General features: G+C 46.8%; 1 protein-coding gene across 8 annotated transcripts in view; it reads left to right on the plus strand.

Moving 5' to 3' along the window:
* CSRNP2 (cysteine and serine rich nuclear protein 2) overlaps positions 1-23,881 on the plus strand; it is a 111,431-nt gene that overhangs the window by 74,797 nt on the left and 12,753 nt on the right. For all 8 annotated transcript variants that reach the window (XM_033938509.1, XM_033938505.1, XM_033938514.1 and 5 more), the window contains one exon: positions 17,542-17,801. In XM_033938509.1, coding sequence (XP_033794400.1) covers positions 17,542-17,801 — 260 coding nt within the window. The remainder of the gene's footprint in view (positions 1-17,541; positions 17,802-23,881) is intronic.

Genomic DNA, 23,881 nt, shown 5'->3' on the forward strand with positions numbered 1-23,881 from the left:
CCTCTCTAAGTAGAAGTCATCTACTGATCCCCCAATACATCCCACTCTTCCTTTCCTCTCCGACTGACTCCTGGCTCTCCTTTCTCAAGCCCTCATCTCCTTCCCTCATCTTGGTGACTTCAACATCTATGTTGACGACTCCTCCAACTCTTACGCTTCCCGGTTTTTTGCCCTAACATTCTCATTCAACCTTCAGCTGTGCTCAACCACACCTACACACCAAAATGGCCATTAGCTGGACCTAATCCTTTCCTCCAACTGCTTGACCACCAAATTCTGCAATTTCACCCTTCCCCTCTCTAACCATCATCTGCTAACGTTCACAATTCATTACCCCCTCCCCAGACCCAGCCAATCACCACAAATACATTCAGGAACTTTCAGGGTATTGATCCTGGCGCCCTCTCCTCAACTATATCACACAAGGTTGTCAACGCAATTGTCCCCTCCTATAACACCATTCTCCCCTCTGCTCTAGATAACCCTCGCTCCTCCAATTTCACACCTTGTTAGGCGTGCCAAACTCCAACCCTGGCTGATTTCCCCCCCCCCCCACATCTGCTACCTATGCTCCTGTGCCTGTTCTCCTGAATGTCTCTGGCTTAAATTCCACACACACATTGACTTCATATGTTTCAATTTCATGCTGACATCATTCCAGTCTGCTCTCTCTCTTGCCAAACATGAGTACTGTACCAATTTAACCACTTCTCTTAGTTCCAGCCCTCGCTCTCTTTTTACTACACTAAACTCTACTCAAGGCACCCTCACTTCCTATTCTTCCTTCAATTTCTCCCCAGACTATAGCAGAGTTCTTCTACAATAAAATGCAGACGATTCACTTTGATCTCTCAACCAGGCTGCCTCCCCCTCCTCTCTCTCCATCTTTCCTTTCTGCTAACCTCCCCTCAACACCTGTCACCCTTTCCTCTGAAATCATTGAGGAGGAAAATGCACATCTTCTCTCATTCTTCAAACCTACTACCTTCTCCTCCGATCCGATTCTCACTCACCTACTCAGCGCTATCTCTCCCACTGTCATCCCTCCTATCTATCACATACTCAACCTATCGCTCTCCACTGCAATTGTCCTTGATGCCTTCAAATATGCCATAGTTACACTCCTCCTCAAAAAACTCACTAGACTCCATGTGACCCTCCAACTATTATCCCCTCTCCCTCCTCCCCTTCTTATCCAAGTTACTTGAATGTACTGTTCACCACAGTTACCTAGACTTCCTCTCATCCCAAGCTATTCTTGATCCACTTTAGTCAGGCTTTCACACTATATTCCATGGTAACTGCCCTTACTAAAGTTTCCAGTGACCTGTTACTATCCAGATCCAAAGGCCTCTACTCTATCCTCATCCTTCTCAATTTGTCTGCCACCTTTGATACTGTTGATCACCACCTACTCCTTGATACACTGTCCTTGCTTGGAATCCAGGATTCTGCTTTCTCTTGGTTTTCTTCCTATCTCTCCCATCGCACCTTTAGTGTATGCAAAAGTGATTCCTCCCCCACAGCCATCCTGCTATCATAACATAAGAACATAAGAAATGCCTTCACCGGATCAGACCCTAGGTCCATCTAGTCCGGCGACCCGCACACGCGGAGGCCAAGATAGGTGTTCTCTACTGGACACCTTGTTCACCCGTGTCCCTCAATGTGATTTGCATGAAGATATGCATCCAACTTGCCCTTGAATCCCAGAATGGTGGTTTCTGTCACAACCTCCTCCGGGAGAGCATTCCAGGCGTCCACCACTCGCTGTGTGAAGCAGAACTTCCGGATATTAGTCCTGAGTCTGCCTCCCCTAAGTTTTAGTCCATGACCTCTTGTTCGAGTCACTGTTGACAATGTGAATAACGAAGATTCTTGCTCCATTTTGTCGAAACCTTTTAGTATTTTAAAATTCTCTATCATATCCCCTCGCAGCCTTCTCTTCTGGAGGGTAAACAATCCCAGTTCTTCGTAACTCAAATTCTTCATACCTCAAGGCACTCCTTTTCTCATCTACACCTGCTCATTTGGAGCACTGATTTCCTTCCATGGTTTCAAGTATCACCTCTATGCTGATGGCTCCCAGATCTACCTGTCCACACCAGATATCTCTACCGAAACCCAGACCCGAGTCTCAGCTTGCCTGCCCAACATTGCTGCCTGGATGTCTCACCACCATCTAAAACTGAATATGGCTAAAAAGGAGATGCTCATCTTCCTATCTAAGCCCATTTCTCCCTTTCTCTGTCTCTGTGGACAACACTCTCATCCTCCCCGTCTTATCTGCTCACAATCTTGGGGTCATCTTTGACTCCTCTCTCACCTTCTCCACCCAGATACAACATACCGCTAAAACCTGCTGCTGCTTCCTCTATATTATTATCAAAATCCAACCCCCTCCTCTCTGAACTCACTACCAAAACCCTTATCCATGCCCTCTTCACCTCACATTTAGATTGCTACAACTCGCTACTCTTAGGTCTTTCACTCAGCCATTTTTTCCCCCTTCAATCCGTTCAAAACTCAGCTGCATAACTCATATTCCGTGAGAGCCGCTATACTCCTATACTCGTAACCCCGCTCTTAAAGTCGCTTAATAGGCTCCCCATCCGTTTCTGAATACAATTCAGACTCCGCTTACTGACCTACAAATGCATTCACTCAGCAGCCCCTCATTATCTCTCTTCACTTATCTCCCCCTATCATGAGCTCCACTCAGCCAGTAGGTTCCTCATATCTTTTTTATTTTTTATTTATTTATTTATTTAGATTTATATCCCGTTCTCCCAGTAGCTCAGAACGGTCTACAAGTAAACATACACAGTGCCCTTCTCCTCCACTGCCAACTTCAGACTCTGCCCCTTCTGTCTTGCCTAGAACAAACCACCCAAATCCCTAGGGTGGACTCTGCCTCTGGCAGTGTTCAAGTCCAAGTTAAAAGCCCACCTCTTATGAGACTGCTTTCAACTCCTACTCCTCTCACCTTGGGTTCTGCATCCCCAACCCTGTATGTTATGTCTGTACAAGTTAGACTGTAAACTCTTATGAGCCAGGGTTGTCTATTAAATGTCAAAATGTACAGCGCTGCACACACCTTTCAGCGCTACAGAAGTGATAGTAGTAATAGTACTTAATGACACACAGCAAACTAATACCAAGATCACTTTTATGTTCACATGTTTTTGTTCAAAAATAGATTTGTACGATAAATGAATTAAGGCTAATCCTTGGAAAGACTAGTTTCCTACACAGAATTCATAAATAATGTTTGTTCCACTTTTGTCCACGTGACTTTGAAGAAGAGCAAACCAACAGTAACACTGTGTAGTGGAAACAAAAAGTGGTAATTTTTGAGAAACCCTTTAAGGCAGGGGCTTTTCCAAGCATTTTTCACAATGCACCAGACTATTTCTGAACGATACTTGCAGCCTCAAGAAAAAAAAACAAAATCAACAAGTATCAGTCGCTTCACAGAAGAATTGATTGAAACGAAAGACTGTTCTAAAATTCATTCTTAAAGGATAACAGGATTACAGGTAACAGAAATTTCTTCTAAACTTGCATCTGAAACAACTGTGCTCTCTGGATTCACAACAGACATTGTTGAAAAACTTAAAATCTACATGCTGGAGTTCAAGTCCGATGCTTCGGATATCAGAGCATCAATTTGTTTGAATTCTGACCTTTCTGAAGTCCTCAGCATTAATGACAACATTGTTCCATCATCACAATATACAGATGTCATAAATGACAGACAGAAGAATGGCACCCTGGATTTTAAACATAAATATGGCTAAGAATACCACCCACCTCAAGGCTGATATTTTGATTTGATTTATATGCTCTTCAAGCAATTAGAAACAGGGCATTGCTTAGATAGGATTTTTTTCTGATTTTTCTTTTTCTTTTTCATCAGGTGTGAGTACTTCTGCAACCACAGTGTGGCTGGGAAACATTGTGTAGCCAAAGCTGCTGTTCAGGTTACAGCTTCTGTCTCTGTGCAGACAGAAAATGTTACCCAAGCAGAGGGAGTGGTTCCATGTGCAAGCTGTCTTCAGCTTGAATCCCTCATGAAGGAAGTAAAGGATCTAAGAGAGGAGGTGACAAGACTGAGACGCATCCATGAGAATGAGAGGTACATCGATGAAGTGCTACAGATGGCATCAACGATTTCCAGTAGTGAGGAAGAATAGGCCAGTGATTCCCAACCCTGTCCTGGAGGAACACCAGGCCAATCAGGTTTTCAGGCTAGCCCTAATGAATATGCATGAGAGAGATTTGCATATGATGGAAGTGATAGGCATGCAAATTTGCTTCATGCATATTCATTAGGGCTAGCCTGAAAACCCAATTAGCCTGGTGTTCCTCCAGGACAGGGTTGGGAACCACTGGAATAGGCCATGCTCAGGGAGGACAGCAGGACTCAGATTACAGGATTCCTTGGAATTGATACTGTAGCTCCACCTGCTCTTGAACTGAAGAACTGGTATGCAGCCTTGGAAGTAGAAGTAGAAGAGATGGGAGCAACCCAGGTAGAGGAAGGACCAAAGCTTGGAATTCCCAAAGTTGCTGGATCCATGACCACTAGGAGGCATAAGGTAATGGTGGTTGGTGATTTCCTTCTGAGGGGTATAGAGGTGCCCATCTGCATATCAGACATGATGTGCTGGGAGGTATGCTGTCTGCCTGGTTCCAAAATTCAATATCTTACGGAGAGCTTGCCGAGACTCATCAAGCCTAACAACTTTTATCAAGTGCTGCTCATCTATGTTGGCACTAATGATACTGCTAGGTACCCCTCTGAATGTATCAAAAGTGACTTTCTGACTCTGGGAGAGAAGGTGAAGCAGTCAGATACCCAAGTGATATTTTTGTTAATCCTCCCTGTTGAGAGTAAAGGCTTAGGTAGAGAAGCTTGCATCCTGGAGATGAATGTGTGGATGGTGTCATTGAGAGCATTTCGGCTTCCTGGACCATGGGATGATTTTCCAAGGGCTGCTGATCAGGGATGGTGTGCATCTATCAAAGAAAGGGAAGATGTGTCTTCTGCAGCAGACTGACAAACCTACTGAAGAGGGCTTTAAACTAGAATTGTTGGGGCAAGGTGATCAAAGCCCTCAGATGAGAATAAGCTCTCAAGTAAGTAAATCACTAAATATCTCTACACAAATGGGAAAAGGGGGACAGCAGTATACTTTATATTAATGCTCAAAGTATGCAAAACAAGGTTCTGAATCTAGAGGTTGTGATGGAAGAGGCTGAATTGGATTTAGTGGCGATCAGAGACCTGGTTCATGGAGAACCATGACTGGGATATAGTTGTACCGGGCCATAATCTGTTCAGGGAAGAAAAGAAGGGGGAATAGTGTTATATGTTAAAGATCATATTAAAGCCACACAATTGCAGGATCTGCAGGGTAAGGAAAAGGCACTGTGGGTCAATCTGGAAAGATGGAATGGAAAATGTATTTACATTGGTGTACTATATAGGCCTCCTTCACAGACTGAAGAAGTGGACATAGATTTAACAGTAGACATTCAGAATATAGCTGTAAAAGGGGGGAAGTATTACTAATGGGTTATTTTAACATGCCAGATATTGAGGTATCCCTATCGTGGGGTCTTCTATAATTTGGGAGATCTGGATTCTCTACATGGAGAACTATTCCAGTGATTGGTAATGGAACCCACATGGGATGGGGCCATATGGGACTTAGTATTTACAAATAGGGAGTGTTTTTGATGTTACAGTGGGTGATTATCTGGCATCCAGTGATCACCACATGGTGTGGTTTAATATTAAGACAGGTGTAGAGAGGGCTCATTCGAAAGTAAAGGTTTTTTGCTTTAACTTTGTTTTGATGGGGGATTATGTCAAGGAATTGTTGTCTGGATGGGAAATCTGGAAGAAGTAGGAAAGCAGTGAGCAAAAATGAAAGGAGCTGTTGTAAGGGCAGCCAACCATTTTGTAAGGAAAGTAAGTCAAAGTAAGAGAAAAAGAAGGCCACTTTGGATCTCAAACATAGTAGCTGATAAGACAAGGAAAAAGGTTAGCTTTCATAAACCACAAAAGATTGCAGAAAGAGGAAGATAGGCAAAAATATCTGGAATTAATAAAAGGCTGCTTGAGTAGTCAGGAAAGCAAATATGCAAATGGAAGAAAAATTAGCCGACATGGTAAAATGGGGGGGGCAAGATATTTTTTAGGTATATTAGTGATAGGAAGAAGTGCATGAATGGCATTGTAAGATTCAAAGGTGAAAGGGAGAAATATGTAGAAGCTGATGCAAGATAAGGCTTAATTGCTTAACAAATATTTTTGTTCTGTGTTTATAGCTGAAGCGCTGGGAGCGGAACTGCAGAAGACAAATGCAAGTAGGGATGGAGGTGAAATAGACCCTGATCGATTTTCAGAGGATTGTGTTCGTAAAGAGCTAGCTACACTAAAGGTGGACAAAGCAATGGGGCTGGATGGTGTACATTCGAGGTTACTGAAGGAACTTAGGGAAGTTCTGGCAGCTCTGCTGGCTGATCTTTTCAATGTCAAGAGTCGTACCAGAGGACTGGAGAAGGGCAGATGTGATCCCTGTCCACAGAAAGTGGAAGTAAGGAAGAAGTAGGGAACTTATAGGCTGGTTAGTCTGACTTCTGTGGTAAGTATGTTATTGGAAACGCTTTTAATACAGAGAATAGTGACTTTTCTGGTACCGTATGGATTACAGAACCTGAGGCAACATGGATTCACTCGAAACAGGTCTTGTCAGACAAATCTGATCAATTTCTTTGACTGGGTGACCAGAGAATTGGATAGAGAGTGCGCTAGGTGTAGTATATTTAGATTTTAACAAAGCCTTTGACAGTGTTCCACACAGGCGTCTAATAAATAAACCGAGTGCTATTGGGATGGGCCATCAAAGTGACAGACTGGGTCAGGAACTGGTTGAGTGGAAGGTGACAAAGGATAATGGTCAATGGAGATATCTCTGAGGAAAGTGATGTTACCAGTGGTGTGCCTCAATGTTCTGTTCTTGGGCCTATTCTTTTTAACGTTTTTGTAAGTGATATTGCTGAAGGGTTATCAGGTAATATTTGCATCTTTGTAGACACTCCTGATGGTGTAAATAGCACAGAGAAGAACCTAGCAAAGCTTGAAGAATGGTCCAAAATTTGGCAGCTAATATTTAATGCTAAGAAATGCAAGGTCATGCATTTGGGCTGAAGAAACCCAAGGGAATGGTACAGTTTAGGGGGTGAAGAACTTTTGTGTATGAAGGAGGAGCAGGACGTGGTTGTGTGAGTACGTGATGATCTAAAGGTGGCCAAACAGATTGAAAAAGCGATGTGAAAGCTAAAAGGATCCTAGGCGCATAGGGAGAGGTATGACCAGTAGGAAAAAGGAGGCATTGGTGCCCCTATATAAGACTCTGATGAGACCTCATTTAGGGTATTGTGTACAATTCTGGAGACTGCACCTTCAAAAAGATATAAACAGGATGGAATCGGTCTAGGGGAAGGCTACTAAAATTATTGGTGGTCTTCATCATAAGATGTGTGGAGACAGACTTGAAGATCTCAATATGTATACTTTGGAGGAAAGGTAGGAGAGAGGAGACATGATAGAGACATTTAAATACCTATGTGGCATAAATGCGCATGAGGCAGATCTTTCATTTGAAAGCTTGGGTATTGAAGGAATCACAGCATTATTACTTCTCATAGGTAAAGTTGGCTAAGAAAGCTTATTATGCCTCCTTGACGCAGCATGCTTCAAATTCCAATAGGAAGCTGTTTTCATTAGTTAGGAGGCTAATGGACAGTAATAGAGATAGATGTACATATCCTATGCTTTGACAAATTTGTTAAAGGTTCAGAGAGTGGTCGCTCGAGACAGGTGCCTGAAAAACACAACGCAAATACGTGCGTAAATCATGAATAATGGAAGTATAGGTGCCCTCAGTGTGAAGGAACAGCGAAAAGAGACAATGTTCCAGCGCTTCTGAAGATCAGGAGGAGGTCATGAACCACCACCCCCACACCATCATCGGGCGCCTCCTGATCTTCAGAAGTGCTGGAGCATTGTCTCTTTTCGCTGTTCCTTCACACTGAGGGCACCTTAACTTCCATTATTCATGATTTACGCACGTATTTGCGTTGTGTTTTTCAGGCATCTGTCTCGAGCGACCACTCTCTGAACCTTTGACTTTCCTGCCTCTTTGTGGGTTTCTATTTTGAAGTTTATGGCAGTTTTTTGGAGTTCCCTTTCTGCATTGACAAATTTGTTGGCATCCTGTTTATTGATGAGATTGATGGTTTGCACTCCCAAAGTGCATATGTAGAGGAGGAGCCCAATCTGTATCAAATAGGAGGTTCCAGGATCTTAAGTGAAGCCAAAATCATGCAATGGAATGCATTTCAGTGCCCTTCATTGGTAAGTTTTTTGTGGTTTCTGAAAAGACTGAATGGGAAAGGTAGCTCCTGGATCCAGTGCCTTTTGCTTGGCTGTTACCTAGGCATGGAACTTTGCCACTACTATATAAGTTGATGTGTATAAGCCTGAGGGGAGGGGCTTGTTCTGTCTGCATGGAATCAGGCGGTTGTTCATCCAGTGATTAAGATGTAGAAGACAAAACAGAGAGATATCCAGACTAACCCAGATATGCATACAGGGAATAGTTATCGGAACTCATCATTTCAAAATAGTGGCCTTTGCAGATGACTTTCTGGTGTACCTGTCAGAGTCCAAGGCATCTTTTCCAGCTCTTCTGAAAAACTTTACAGAATATGGGGATTTTTCAGGCTTTAAATTAAACGACAGGCTCTGACCTTCCCTGATTTAGTATGAGACACCTGGGAGGTCAATGTTTCTGTTAAATTAGGCTAAGGGTGGCGAGTTCTGCAAGCATAAGTTTGGATGGGTGTGCTTTTCTATAAGTAATGAGTTCTTTTCCTGTTTTAAATATATAATGCCTAGACCTTTTTGATAGGGCAAGCATATCGAGTTTATTAAATTGTATTTTGTAATCTTCTTCCATTCCCTCACTAAATCTGACTGACATTTTTCTCTTACTCTCTTCTGTCTGCCAACTCAAATTTCACTCTTGCTCTTTAGTCTTTCACCTATATTTCACTTACCTATCAAATGTTTCATTTCTTCTTCTCACTCCCAGCTCTCCTGTCTCCCTCCTTCCCAGTACTACGCTCATCTTGACACAGCCTCCACGGTGTCTCCCATGTGGTTCTACCATGCCTAGTATCTCCCCTCCCTCCACTTGTAGCCCAATATCTCATCTCTTTCTCCACCCACCAATAGGAGGAGGAAAAGGTTGACAGGGAAGAGGAAGAACTAGGTTATGACTGAGCAAATTTACATCCATAATACAGATGGTATCTTTTTGTTTTCTTTTGTTTTTTCAATTTTATTTTATAAACCACCAGTAAAAGATATCTTTTCAAATATGAGCATGCGTTATAATAGTGAGTGTTACTAAAATTGTAATTTATTTTGCAAAAAAATTTTTTTTTTTTTTTAAATGAAAGCTTTTATTGAAAAATAAACTGAAGGCAGCAAGTACACATAGCCACAGCCAAGCGCAAAGGCAAAGATCAACATTGCTGTCAGCAAATACACAGTAATCATAACCCCAACATAGCAGAAACCCACCACAAATCCAGCAATACCACAGCAAAATCCCCCCCTACCCCCCCACAGGGATATCACAATGCCCACACCACCCTAATGGGTACAGGATCACCACACCCCACCTAGAAAAATAACCATAATACGGTCTCTCCAGTCCCAGGCTCCCAATTAAACACCCAATCCAACCCCCCACTCCCCTCTCCCACTAAGCTCTATAGAAGTCCTGAACCGACGCCAAATATGAGCATAGCCATGGTATTTGCCATGTCGTAAAGCCGTCAACTGATAAAGAAGCTGCCAGTTAGTTAAGCGCTGTTCCACCATCAGCCAAGTGGGGGATCGCCCCTGATTCCACAAAGATGCTAGGGCCAGCCTGGCAGAAGTAAAAGCCAACATACAAAATAAAGAGTCTCCCCAATCGAGATCCAATTGATGCCAAAATACCAGGGCATGTCTCCAGTCTTCCGGAACCTGTAAGGCGAGAATCCGGGAAACTCGAGAGAACACCTCAGTCCAAAAACCTCTCACCCTCCCACAATACCACCACATATGCAGGTAAATGCCCACCTTCCCACATCCCCTCCAACAAAGAGCACTCGTCCCCCCGCGCCAACGCGCCAGAACCTGAGGAGTATAATACCACCGGAATAGAACTTTATACCCATTTTCAACCAACAAAGCTGCAATGCCCGCCGACGCCACTTCCCTCCAAATATCCCCTCAAATATCCAAAAAAATAGCAGACTCCCAATCCCCTTCCCAAGCTAACATGTAAGGCAAGGGCCGAGCCCCCCCGACCATTAAGGCACCGATATATAGCAGATAAAGCACCCTTCCTGAGAGTCGGGCCCAGCAACAACTCAAAGGGGGTCTTACCCGCCTGCAAGTCTCGTAGGGCCCCTGAGGCCCGCAAATAGTGAACAGCCTGCAAGTAGGAAAAAAAATCCCGAGCCAGAAGACCATAACGGTCCTGAAGCTCAGCAAAGGACCTAATACTGCCCAATATCGGATCCCACAGTTGACCCACACATACCAATCCACGAGACTCCCATCTAGCAAACGCACCCTCTCCCCAACCAGGCTCAAAGGCCACATTATGGCGCAGTGGCGTATACCAAGAATGGCGCCTACCCAGCAACAAACTACTCCGGATTATATTCCAGACCCTCAGGGCTGTGTCTACTGAGGATAAGACGCGCTCGGGCCGAATCCTCTCAGGTACCCAGGGCCGATGTAACAGGGGCACCCCAGCAGATACGCATTGTTCAAGCTCCACCCACGGCTTCGGGTCTTGTGCTTGCCACTCCAACAGGGCTCGCAACTGAGAAGCCTGATAATACTTCACCACATTGGGGACAGCCAAACCCCCATCACTCCGACCCAAGCACATTACCGACCTACTCACGCGAGGCCTCCGACCAGCCCAAATAAAATAAAAAATGTGCCGCTGCACCCCCTCTAACGTACGCCTGTTCACCCAGAGAGGCAACACCTGGAATACGAACAAAAGACGAGGCAAAATCATCATCTTCACTATTTCCTCCCTCCCTAACCAGGAAAAAAATTGATCCTTCCAACTTGCCAAATCTCGCTGGATACGACGAAAAAGTGGGGGAAAATTAAGATCATAGATCTCCGTTCCCGGTGGGCCAAAATAGACCCCAAGATAATGCATAGACTGTTGTACCCAACGAAACGGAAACTGTGCCTGAAGTGAATTCACTCTGTCCGGGGGTAAATTAACATTAAGCAGCTCAGATTTCCCGACATTAACCCGGAACCCCGACACCCTACCAAACTCCTCTAACTCCCGCAAGATAGTAGACAGGGAGGTCTCCGGATCCTCCACCGTGAAGAGAAGATCATCCGCGAACAGGGACAACTTATAGTTGCTACCCGGAACCGTTATCCCCCTGATTTCCCGATTCAACCACACCCTCTGTGCTAAAGGTTCTACTGTCAATGCAAAGAGTAGCGGGGAAAGAGGGCATCCCTGCCTCGTCCCCCTGCCCAACGAGAAAATATCAGAATAACCCCCATTCACTTTAATACATCCAACAGGACTAGTGTATAGGATGTGAATCCATTCTTGCATACGAGGTCCCAAACCAACAAAATCTAAAACCCGAAACAAAAAAGGCCAGGAAACCCTGTCAAAAGCCTTTTCGGCATCTACCGACAAGAATACTGCTTCCCGCCCCCCACCCCTAGCCCTCTCGAATAGGTTACAAATCCGACTAGTATTATCCCCCACCTGCCTCCCCACCACAAAGCCCGATTGATCCGGATGTATCAATCGAGGAATCCAGCTCATCAGTCTATCCGCTAAAATCCGCGTAAAGATCTTCGTATCCACCCCCAACAATGAAATCGGTCTATAGGATGCACAGTGAAGGGGATCCTTCCCCTCCTTAGCTAGAACTGTTACCCCAGCCAAGCGCATGAAAAACGGAAGCACACAGTCACCCTCCATAGAATTTAGAAAGTTAATCAGGGGAGGTAACAACAAATCCTGAAATCGCTTATAATAGCGAACTGTAAAGCCATCCATCCCTGGCGATTTGCCTAGTTTCATTGAGCGCAAAGCTCCCCGAGCCTCTATCAACGTAAGGGGACGATCCAACCGGGCCACATCCGCTAGCGCGATCCTAGGTAGCTCCGCCGAAGTTAAATAGCTATCGATGTCATGCGCGGACCCAGCCCCTTCCGGAGAATATAGGTGGGAATAAAACTCTACAAAACGAGCTCGAATATCATCATCTTTACGCAATAACTCTCCGGAAGCCGCCCGAACAGACAAAATTTGATTGCGTGTCTGCCTCACTTTCAAGCGATGTGCTACCAGTCGGCTAGCCTTGTTAGAGAACTCGAAGTATCTCTGTTGCAATAGCTGCAGATTGAAGCGCAAGCGCTCCAAATCCAACGCCTGAAGATCTCGCTGTAGCGCTCCAAATCCAACGCCTGAAGATCTCGCCGTGCCTGGAACAAACGGCCACACAGTGCCACATCCCAAAGTCGGCACTTATGGAGACTCTCCAAACTCCCAATAGTATTAATCAAGGCCGCCGCAGCCGCCCTACGTGTACGCTGCCGAGCAGAGGCCAAAGCAATCAACCTACCCCGTAGGGTAGCCTTCAGACCCTCCCAAATCGCTTCCTGCGAGGCCCCGCAATCCAAGTTCATCTCCAAATATTCCCGTAACCACCCCTCAATCTGTACTACAACCTCCGGGTCATCAAGGAGGCTGTCATTAAAACGCCAGAATTTTCGGCCCGAACTACCCCCCTCCCCGCAGAACCTGGTCCAGACAGGGGCATGATCCGACCACGTAATCGATTCTATCCCCGCCGACTCCACCCGACTGAGCAATCCCCTTTCCACAAATATAACATCAATTCTTGAGTAAGTGGAGTGCAGCCCCGAAAAATACGTGTAGTCCCTATCAAAAGGATGTAGCCAGCGCCACCCATCCACCACATTCAAAGCGATCAGCGCCTCCCTCAGCATCTTACGCTCCCTCCTCCCATAATGATCCGCCCTCCCCGAATTATCCAAACGTGGAGTAACAGTAAGATTAAAATCCCCACCCAACACCAAGGCACCCCCCTTGAACTTAAGAATTCGAGGCACCATATCCCGAAAGAAAGCCCCTTGGCCCTCATTGGGGGCATAGACATTAACCATGGTATATAAACACCCCTCAATAAGAATTTCCAGCATAATATACCTTCCCTGAGGATCCCTGACCACCCATTGTACTTCGCTCCGAAGCCCCTTACGGAGTAGGATCCCCACCCCACCTCTCTTAGACGTGCCTACCTTAGAGGCCCAAAAGGACTGGGGAAAGCGGGAATCCCGACACAGATATTCATGGGTTGAGAGCAAATGGGTTTCCTGTACAAAACAGACATCCGCTTTCAAACGGATCAATTCCCTATAGAAAGCCCTTCTCTTATTGGGAGAATTAAGACCTCGGACATTGTAAGAGACCAACCTAAACCCACCCATATTTGAAAAGCCACCAACTAGATGCAGATCCTACCCAAACATTGGCCTCCCTGTATCCCCCGTCCCCCCCATCCCCTCCTCCCCCCTCGTTTCCATGTGAGAGTTCACAGATCTCTCACCAACATGCAAGGAAGATAACAATCCCCGAAGCCCATGTCACAAAATCCCACAACCAAATATGAACTATCAAAATAACAATCACTACTATCTCAGACTCAAGCACACCAGCCCACCTGCACCCCACAGCAGAACAGCACCTCAAAATCCTCTCCCCCCCACCCTCCCACTGCTCCATCAGGTCCCCTCACAGCTCCATGCCACCCCTCCCCCCCATCTTGCCCAGTCCACAAGAGTCCCTCTCAAGCTCCAAACCATAACAAACACTCAGGAGCACAGTCACCAGGGGTGGAAAGCACCTCGCCAAGAAGTGTATCCCCCACGATAGTAGAAGAAAAAAAAAAAAAATGCACAGCAAGACAAAAGGTGGCAGGCCGCCATCAAGGGAGGCCACTCGAAGATGAAGCAGCAGCTTGAAGTGAAGGTCCCCCTCCACGGCCTCCCCTCCCGCTCCGGGAGCCACGACCCACTCGCTGCCATCTGGAGGCGGTAGAAAGTCCCCCTCGATTGGACTCCGTGCCCATGGAGGGAGCAGGTTCTTCAGGAACTTCAATTCCTGCTTGCTGCAGCAGGGTCCGAGCTTCACGGACCGTGGCGACTCTAGTATGTATTCTATTAATAGTGATGACCACTCCAAATGGATAAGTCCAACGATAGCGCAGGTTGCTACGCTGCAGAGCCTTAGTCACTTCACGAAATGCCCAGCGCTTCTGGAGTGTGCCTGCCGCCAGGTCCTGATAAAACTCCAGCCGGTGACCTTCCCAGGTCACGGTACCCAACTCTCGGGCTCGACGGAAGATCTGTTCTTTAAGCACAAAGCTCTGAAGGCACAACACGATATCTTTAGGTTGATCAGAGGTGCGTGGCCCCAACGCCCGATGTGCACGCTCAAGACCCGGCTCCAGGGTGTCATTCTGTAACAACCAACGAAGCAAGGCAGTAGTGGTAGCCCGCACATCTTTATATTCCGGTAGGTCAGGGAGACCCTGACCCGCAGGTTATTATGCCAGGTGCGGTTCTCCAGGTCTTCCACCTTGTCCAAAAGAAGCTGATGGTCCGCAGCAGCACTTTCCAAGGAGCGCTGCACTCCGGTCACAGTTTCCTCACAAGTATCCATGTGCATTTCCATAACTTCCACACGTGTACCCACTTCTACCAGGTCCGTGCGTAACTCCTGCACCGCCTCTCGAACCTGCACCGCCACTGCTGAAATCTCAGCTTTAACTTCTGAGATCCAGCGTTGCATGTCACCTTTTGTGAGCGGTTCCACGGAGGAGCATTCCGGGACCGGCTCAGTCAGCATATCAGCCACCGCTGCTAGAGCCCCACTCAAGTGCGCCGCCTCGCCGCTGCTGGTGTCTAGGCCCGCTCCCCCACGTGCCGTCTGGCTCAGCGCCTGTTCTAGTGTGCGCTGGCTGGTTTTCTCCAGCGGTAACTTTTTGCGTGTTGCCATGGGGTCTGTGCGTCCTGCTCCTTCCACGCCGCTGCCCGAAATGAAATTTTTGCGCTGTTTACTCAGCGAATTTGATAGTTTATCGCCGGGCCCGAACGGAGCTCTCAGATCAAGCTCCCGTTCGCATCGGTGACGTCACTTCCTCCTCCTATTTTGCAAAATTTAATAAAATGAACCAAAAAGCCAAGAAGCCCATTTGGCCTGTAACAATTTCTAGTCTGCTGCATGTTATCTTCCAGAATGGCCTTCACAACACTTTTTACATATGCTTTGTTATTTTTTAGTCTTTTGGAAAGCTGTCCTTGACCTGTCGTCCTATCCCTTTGCTTTCTAGTAGCATTGGATTCCTTAGTGTTCTTCAGCGAGCTAGATGTGTGCATCCAAAATAGATTTCTTGGAAGACTTTTGTTGCTATGGATTTTCTGTGTTGTATCTGAGTCTGTTGTCTGGCTTGGTAACATGAATCTTGTAGAAACAAATATTCTCATATTGCCCTATAAGATCCCCATCTCTCCTGCAGCTCTGAAAGTTCTCTCTCAAATTTTTTTACATGGGTCCAAGTTTCCAAATTTCTTAATTATACCGCCTGTCAATGGAGGTTTTACATTCAGGCCCTCAAGCATGAGGACGGCAGGATTCTGTAAATTTAAGCATACAAGTGGCACTTAGTTTTTGGTCCTCAAATCCAGTCCTCGAGATCCACAACCCAGCCTGTTTTTCAGGATTTCTACACTGAATATATATGAGATCTATTTGCATGTAGTGCAAGCGGTGAATGCAAATAGATCTCAAACATGTTCAGTGTGAAAATCCTGAAAAACAGGCTGGGTTGTGGCCCTCGAGGACTGGATTTGAGAACCAAAAATTAAGTGCCACTTGTATGCTTAAATTTATAGAATCCTGCTGTCCTCATGCGTAAGTTTACTCATAATATAATATAACTAGTCTTTAAGCCCGTTACATTAACAGGTGCTAGAATAGATGTGTGTGTCTGTCTTCTCTCTCTCTCCTTGGCCGCTGTCTGTCTGTCTTTCTTTCTGTCTCTCTCTTTCCTCGGCTGTCCACCACCACTCCTTCCCTGCTCCCCCTATCCAGCATAAGCCCTTCTCCCTTCGTTTTACCTACCCCCCTGTCTAGCAGCACCTCTTCCCTGCTCCCCCTGTCCATCAATACCTGTCCAGCAGCACCCCTTCATTGCTCCCCCTGTCCAGCAGCACCCCTTCTCCCTTCGTTTTACCTCCCCCCTGTCCAGCAGCAGGCCTTCTCCCTTCCTTTTACCTCCCCCCCTGTCCAGCAGCACCCATTACCTGCTCCCCCTGTCCAGCATCCGCTAGCCTGGGCAGCCTCGGGAATTTTGCTAGGCCGACCCACCTTGCATTATCGAAGTGGGCTGGCCTAGCAAATGCCCCGCGGCTGCTGCGTTTGCTGGTCCGGGGGTGAGAAGAGGCATCCCGGAAGCGGCAGCGCAGGAAGTCAGACGACATAGGCGATTGGGGCAGAAGGCAGGCAGTGCGCATGTGCGGCATGGGAGCACACATCACGGCGGCAGAGATCATGGCATCGTAAGTGCGCATGCGCGCTTAGGGTTTTATTATAAAGGATGTGTGTTGATAGCAGTGGCACCCTTAGTGCTGTTCTATAATCTCAGATCTTATTGCTGACCTACAAGTGTGTTCATTCTGCTGTCCCTCAATATCTCTCCTTGCTTTTCTCTCCTTATATACCTCCGTTCTTCAGATAAGTCACTCTTAGCATTATCCTTCTCCTCCACTGCCAATTCCAGTCTTCGTTCCTTTCATCTAGCTGCCCCCTATGCCTGGAATAAATTACTTAAGTTTGTCCATCAAGGCCCTTCCCTTGTTTAAAAGCAGATTGAAAACCCACCTTTTTGATATAGCTTTCAATCCTTAACCCTTTTCTGCCTTCCAACCCAGCCAGCAGATTAACCGTTCCCCTTAACTGTATCCATGACATCCTGTTTGTCTTGGCTGTTTAGATTGTAAGCTCTTTTGAGTAGGGACTGTTTTCTTATTCTTTGTGTGTCTGGTAGCGCTATAGAAATGATTAATAGTAGTAGTGCATGGGCATGGGTGGAGCATGGGCAGAGCTGACTTTTATATACAAACTACTGTAATTTAAACTTGTATATGTCACCTTTAGGCTCTGGCTTAAGTTATTGTGCCTAGTGTAGGCACATTAATTCTGGTTTACAGTAGTAGTCATTAAGAACACCTGTACCAGTGTTACAGAATTGCTCCCTATAGGTGCAGCATGTGTTGCATTAATTGTGATATGGTTGGACTCTGTCTCCCATCTGCAGCCACATCCATCCTAAAGCGACAGAAGCAGATCCGGAGGAAGAGCGTGCGCTTTGACCAGGTGACGGTCTATTATTTCACCCGCCGGCAGGGCTTCACTAGCGTGCCCAGCCAAGGTGGCAGCTCCCTGGGCATGGCTCAGCGGCATAATGCTGTGCGCAGGTATACACTCTGTGAATTTGCCAAGGAACAGGAAGGGAACCACCGGGACATCCTGAGGGAGCACCTGAAGGAAGAAAAGCTCCATGCTCGGAAAATGAAGGTATGGTATAAAGGAGAAAGTGAGGACCAGTTGTGTCCTGAATATGGAAAATGATTTCCTTGCTATAGATTTTGAAAACAAAACATTATTAAATACTTTCTTGTGTGGGTGGCTTGAGGTGGCAAAGAAGCACCATATTGTAAGGCACAGGTGAGCCAGTCCTGGCTTTACCACATCCCACCCCCTCAACAATAACTGAATAACATATCACCCCTTTCCCTTTGAACATAAGAACATAAGCAATGCCTCTGCTGGGTCAGACCTGAGGTCCATCTTGCCCAGCAGTCCGCTCACGCGGCGGCCCAACAGGTCCAGGACCTGAGTAGTAATCCTCTATTTATACCCTTCTATTCCCTTTTCCAGCAGGAAAATGTCCAATCCTCTCTTAAATCCCAGTACTGTATTCTGCCCTATAACGTCCTCTGGAAGCGCATTCCAAGTGTCCACCACACATTAGGTAAAGAAGAACTTCCTGGCATTTGTATTGAATCTGTCCCCTTTCAACTTTTTCGAATGCCCTCTTGTTCTTTTATTTTTTGAAAGTTTGAAGAATCTGTCCCTCTCTACTCTCTCTATACCCCTCATGATCTTATAAGTCTCTATCATATCCCCTCTAAGTCTCCTCTTCTCCAGGGAAAAGAGACCCAGTTTCTCCAATCTCTCAGCGTATGAAAGGTTTTCCATCCCTTTTATCAGACATGTCGCTCTTCTCTGAACTCTCTCGAGTAACGCCATATCCTTCTTATGTTGAATCAATTTTTATTATTATCAAATAACACAGAACAGACCAATAGGTCAGAACCACAGTAACAATGGAAAACAGCAGAAACAAAATAGGAGATCCAACAATCCCACCCACACCACCCCCCCCCCCAAACCCCCTAGTCTGAAACGAGAAAAAGTGAGTGCAGTAGGCTTGGACTCAGATAGCCCACTGCCCAAGACAATAAGGAACACCAACACAGAAAGAAAGAAGGAAGAGAGCAAAGAAGAAGAAGAAAGAAAGAGAAAGAAGCATACCTGGCGCCCCTCAAGGATGGAACACAAGCCCAGGTCTCCGAAAAAGTCACAAGGAATTTAGAATGTCACTTCTAGCCCGTGGTGAGAGTGAAAAAAGGTAAGAATCCCAGATCCGAAGAAAGAGTCGCCTCCGTCGTAAGCTATAAGACGCATCTTTACACTCCAGCAGCAGCAGAGCATGCAAACGGTTCCTCCATTCCCAAAAGGATGGAGAAAGTTCCCCAATCCAGACAGATAGAATTACTTTCTTCCCCAAGACCCCCACCCGTCTCATAAACTGCCGCTGACCCGAATCAGACAAGCGGAAGGCCTCATACTTATCCAGCAAGAGACCAGCGGCAGAAAAAGGTAATGTAGTACCAAAGACGCTCTCCACATATGTTACAACCTGCCGCCAAAAACGTTTGATTTTCACACAAGACCAGAAGGCATGGATAAACGAATGGGGTTGCTGGAGGCACTTAGGGCATAAAGGAGAGTCCGTGTAACCCGAATAATATAACTGACTTTTCGTAAAATAGCCCCGATGAAGAACCCTAAACTGACACTCCCGTAGATCTGCATTAACGGAAACTCCCGGGAGTCTTGCAATCAAGGAAGGGAGATCCAAAGCGTCTCGTGCTATCCCCAGATCCTGGCACCAACGGGCGTGTAGGACAGCTCGATCAGCCGGACCCAATAATCGATGGAGATCCTTATACAGACCCGAAACTGTAAACCCATCCTCCAAATAGGGATCCAGCAGCGCCGCAAATTTGTTCTCAATAGGAAAAACCAAAGCGGCTCGGGGGAGGGATCGAACATAATGTTGAAGTTGCCGAAACGCAAGGAAGTCTCCCACAGAGAAAACACCCGACCGGACCAAAGCATCCCAGGACATTAAAGAACCATCTGCCTGAAGAACATGGGTAAGTAACGTGAAGTCCCGGGATGCCAATTTACGAAAACTAGCAGTCTCCATGCCCGGGCTGAATTGCAGATTCCCCTGAATAGGTAAGTATCTAGTAGTCGAGGGAGTACCCTTCCAGGAGTCCAACACATAAGACCATATGACACGCAGCGAGTGCAACAACAAACTCCCCCGAAGAGCCCCCGGCAAGGCAGAACGGGGCGCGTGCACCAAAGACAAAATATGCCAAGGTGCAAAAAATTCTTTCTCATAACATTTTGGAGTAAAATCCCGACGATCCGAAAGCCACTCCCCCAAAAAACGCATCAAACAGGCAGCATTATATAACCGAAAATGTGGTAGCCCCAGTCCCCCTCCTCCCCACGCGCCGAGCAGATAACGCAGCGCCACCCTTGGTCGCCGTCCCCCCCAACAAAATCTAGAAAGCATAGAATGTAACTTGGTAACATCCCGTTTCAAGAGCCATAAAGGGAGCAACTGCAAAGTATAAAGCCATTTTGGAAAAAGAACCATATTAAACAAATTGATCCTACCCGACAAGGACAGAGGAAGAGGAGACCAACGAGCAAAACACTCAACCGAAGAACTGAATAAAGAATCAATGTTAACACGATATAACTCGGAAGTACGAGGCGTCAGCAGAATCCCTAAATAACGAAACGAAGAAGAAGCCCATTGAAGGGGAAAGGATCCAGGCCAAGAATCCCGCAAGACCGAGGATGTGGCCAACGCCAGAGATTTATCAAGGTTAAGCTTAAAACCCGAATAGTCTCCATATTCTTGAAAAGTGGCCATCAGATTGGACAGAGACACCACGGGTTCCGAGATATGGACCAGGAGATCGTCCGCAAATGCCGAGATCTTAAATTCGGAAGAACCAATTCGAATACCCGGAATAGCTCCATTAAGCTGAATATCACGGATCAAAGGGTCTAACGACAGAGCAAAAAGCAATGGTGAAAGGGGACAGCCCTGACGCGTGCCACGACATATGGGGAAGGAAGGAGAACAAAGACCATTGGCCCACACAAAAGCTGTAGGAGAGTGATAAAGCACCCGAATCGCATCCTGGAAAAAGCCCGTAATGCCATACCGAGTTAAAACCTCGAATAAAAAATTCCAAGAGACCCGGTCGAAGGCCTTCTCAGCATCGAAGCTGACCAATAGAGAAGAAAGTTGGGTTCTCTCCACGAATTCCAAAGACGCCAATATAGATCTAATGTTTTTCACACTCGTACGCCCCTGCACAAAGCCCACCTGAGGGGAAGCGATCAACTCAGGAAGAACACAAGCCAATCGATTAGCCAAAACCTTGGCGAACAACTTGGCCTCCACATTCAGCAGCGAGATGGGGCGATAAGAAGAAGAGAGGGCTGCATCCTTATGGGGTTTCAATAGCACAACTATTTGAGCCGAAGTGAGAGACTCCGGAAGGGCACCCCGTTGAATAGCTGCTGTGAAGGTATCAGCTAAGACTGGAGCCACCGTAGGAAGTAAGAGTTTATAAAATTCCATCCGGAAACCATCCGGTCCGGGGGCCTTTAACAAGGACCCCTTCTGTATGACGCCTGCCACCTCCTCTGCCGTTACAGGGGCATTAAGTTTAGCTACCGCCCTATCAGACAGGCATGGAAGGGAGAGGCCATCCAAATATGCCGTGCCGTCCATTAAATCAGATTGCTGTGAATAAAGCTTCCTATAATAGTCAAAAAACACTGCATTAATCTCGGCGTCCGTCCGGACCAAACCCCCCCCTGCCGCTCGAAGTTGCAAGATATGTGTACGTCCCGCCGAACGACGGAGCACCTTTGCCAGAAGCGCCCCTCGTTGATTCCCATGGCGAAAGAATTGATATCTATAATAAGCAAGTGACTTGACTGTTCTAGCATGCAACAATTCCTGAAGCTTACACTGGGAAGCTAAGAGCTGGGAACGCAAAGAGGAAGCGTGAGATAGACTATAAAGCCGACGGAGGTTACCAATCCTACGTTCCAACTGCAAAAGCTCCCTATCCCGAGCACGACGTTGATGGCTGGAATAGGCCATAATCTCACCACGGAGGACCGCTTTCGCAGCCTCCCAGAAAAGCGTAGAATCAGCCCGATGGTCCATATTATGTAGTTGATAGTCAGACCATTTCTGAAGCAAGAATTCCTGAAATCTCGAGTCCTGATACAAACGGAGCGGAAATCGCCAACGGAAAGAACCCGGTGGGGAGACATCCAAGTGCAAGAGTAACAATAGCATGGCATGATCGGAAACGTCAAAGGAACCAATCGAGGCCGATTCAATCTGAGAAAACAAAGCGCTAGAGGTCAGCCAGTAATCAATCCGGGATAAGGACGCATGGGCTCTAGATAAATGAGTGTAGTCACGCTCACCTGGGTGAAGCGTCCGCCAAACATCAATAACGTCCAAGGAGGAACAAAGTAAAGAAATACCTTTAGTAGGCTGCATCCGATCCTGGGGAGCAGGAAGTGATTTATCCAGCAAGGGATCATGAACACAATTAAAATCTCCCCCCACGAGCAATGGCACATCCGACTGTTGGCCCAGTAGGCGAATAAGTGAGGAGAAAAATCGAGAGTCATAAGTGTTAGGAGCATACACATTACAAAGAATCAGGGGCCTATGATTAAATAGTACCTTGGCTATGATGTACCTACCACCAGGATCCGTCCATTGCTGTTGAATAACAAAGGGTAGCCCCTTCCGAATCAAAATCAAAACCCCGGCCTTACGATTGCTCGCAGGTGCCCCCAAATGCTGACCCACCCACCAGGTCTGTAGTTTAGCATGCTCCGCTGCTGACAGATGCGTCTCCTGCAGAAAGACCAGATCAGCTCTCTGACGGTTCAGGGCTCTCAAGATCTTATGTCGTTTAATAGGCGAAGTGACACCATTTATATTCCAAGAAATACATCTAAGAGGCTTCATAAGAAAATGGATATAGACAAAAATCAGGCAAAAATCCAGAAAGAAAACCGAGAGCAAGGCCGTCCCAGCCCGCGACCAGCTCCCAGAACCTCAATCTAGACCCGAGCATCCACCAAAGGATAAAAGCCAGCCACAGGGCACCAGGAATACGGAAGGAGAAAAAGAAAAGAAGAAGAAAGAGAAAGAGGAAAGAATAGAAAGAGAACAGAAGAAACCCCCAGCATATCCACCCCCCCACCCCTCCCCCCGCCGCCCCTTCCCCATCCCTCATGTGACCCACTAGTGGTCCTAGGGTCCTGTGGAACAGCTCCCAACTCCCCCTCCCAATAAACCACACCAAGAAGAACCACCCCCCAGCCCCTCACAACAATCCCACCGCCACACATCCAAAATGAAAGCCCCCTGAGTCCTACCCAACCCATACAGAAACCGATCCAAGAACACGTGAGATGTCCAATAACAGGTTGGGCAGCAAAATAAACCACTACAGGGCAGAACAATAGAATGCTCGTAAACAGTATATAGTGGCCTAGCGAGCCTCCATATGTGCCACCCAAACCACCCACCCCGCATGCAAACCTTCCCACCCGTATCCTCTTCATACACACCACTCCCCCAACCGGTCAACAACTGCAAGAAGGACGTACCCCTCCCCCTCCAATACAGAACTTAGCATCCCCTTCAACACCAACAAGCTCTCCCCCCCCACCATCCATACAGTCCCCGAAAGAAGAAAAAGAAATGTCCCACAAAAGTCCAGAACAGTCCATCGCCCCAGGCTCCAGAACAAGGCTGTCAGGCCAGCAAAAAGCAGGCACTGCAACGATCAGGCCCCCGCCTGAGCAGGCCAGCAGGTGCGAAGGCCTCCAGGAGATAACAAGCTGAGGCAGTCCCCAGAGCTCTGTGCATCAAACTATTGCAACCTACAACAAAGAACGAACTCCAAAGCAGTCAAGGAGCCGGGTCTGGTGCCTGCATGGAATGTAGGAATCGTAGAGCTTCAGCCGCCACAGTAAAGAAGCGGGTCTGACCAGCATGTCTGATCCGCAAGCGGGCAGGATACAGCAGAGCAAAAGGAACTTTCATCTGGTACAGCTGGGAGCAAATGGGGGTGAATTCCTTCCGTCTGGCTTGCAAAGCAGGAGAATAATCTTGGAAACACAGCACCCTGGAGTTGTCATACATCAGGGGTCCCGAAGTACGAATAGCTCGC

Source organism: Geotrypetes seraphini, chromosome 3 (assembly GCF_902459505.1).
Source record: "Geotrypetes seraphini chromosome 3, aGeoSer1.1, whole genome shotgun sequence".
Taxonomy (NCBI): Eukaryota; Metazoa; Chordata; class Amphibia; order Gymnophiona; family Dermophiidae; genus Geotrypetes; species Geotrypetes seraphini.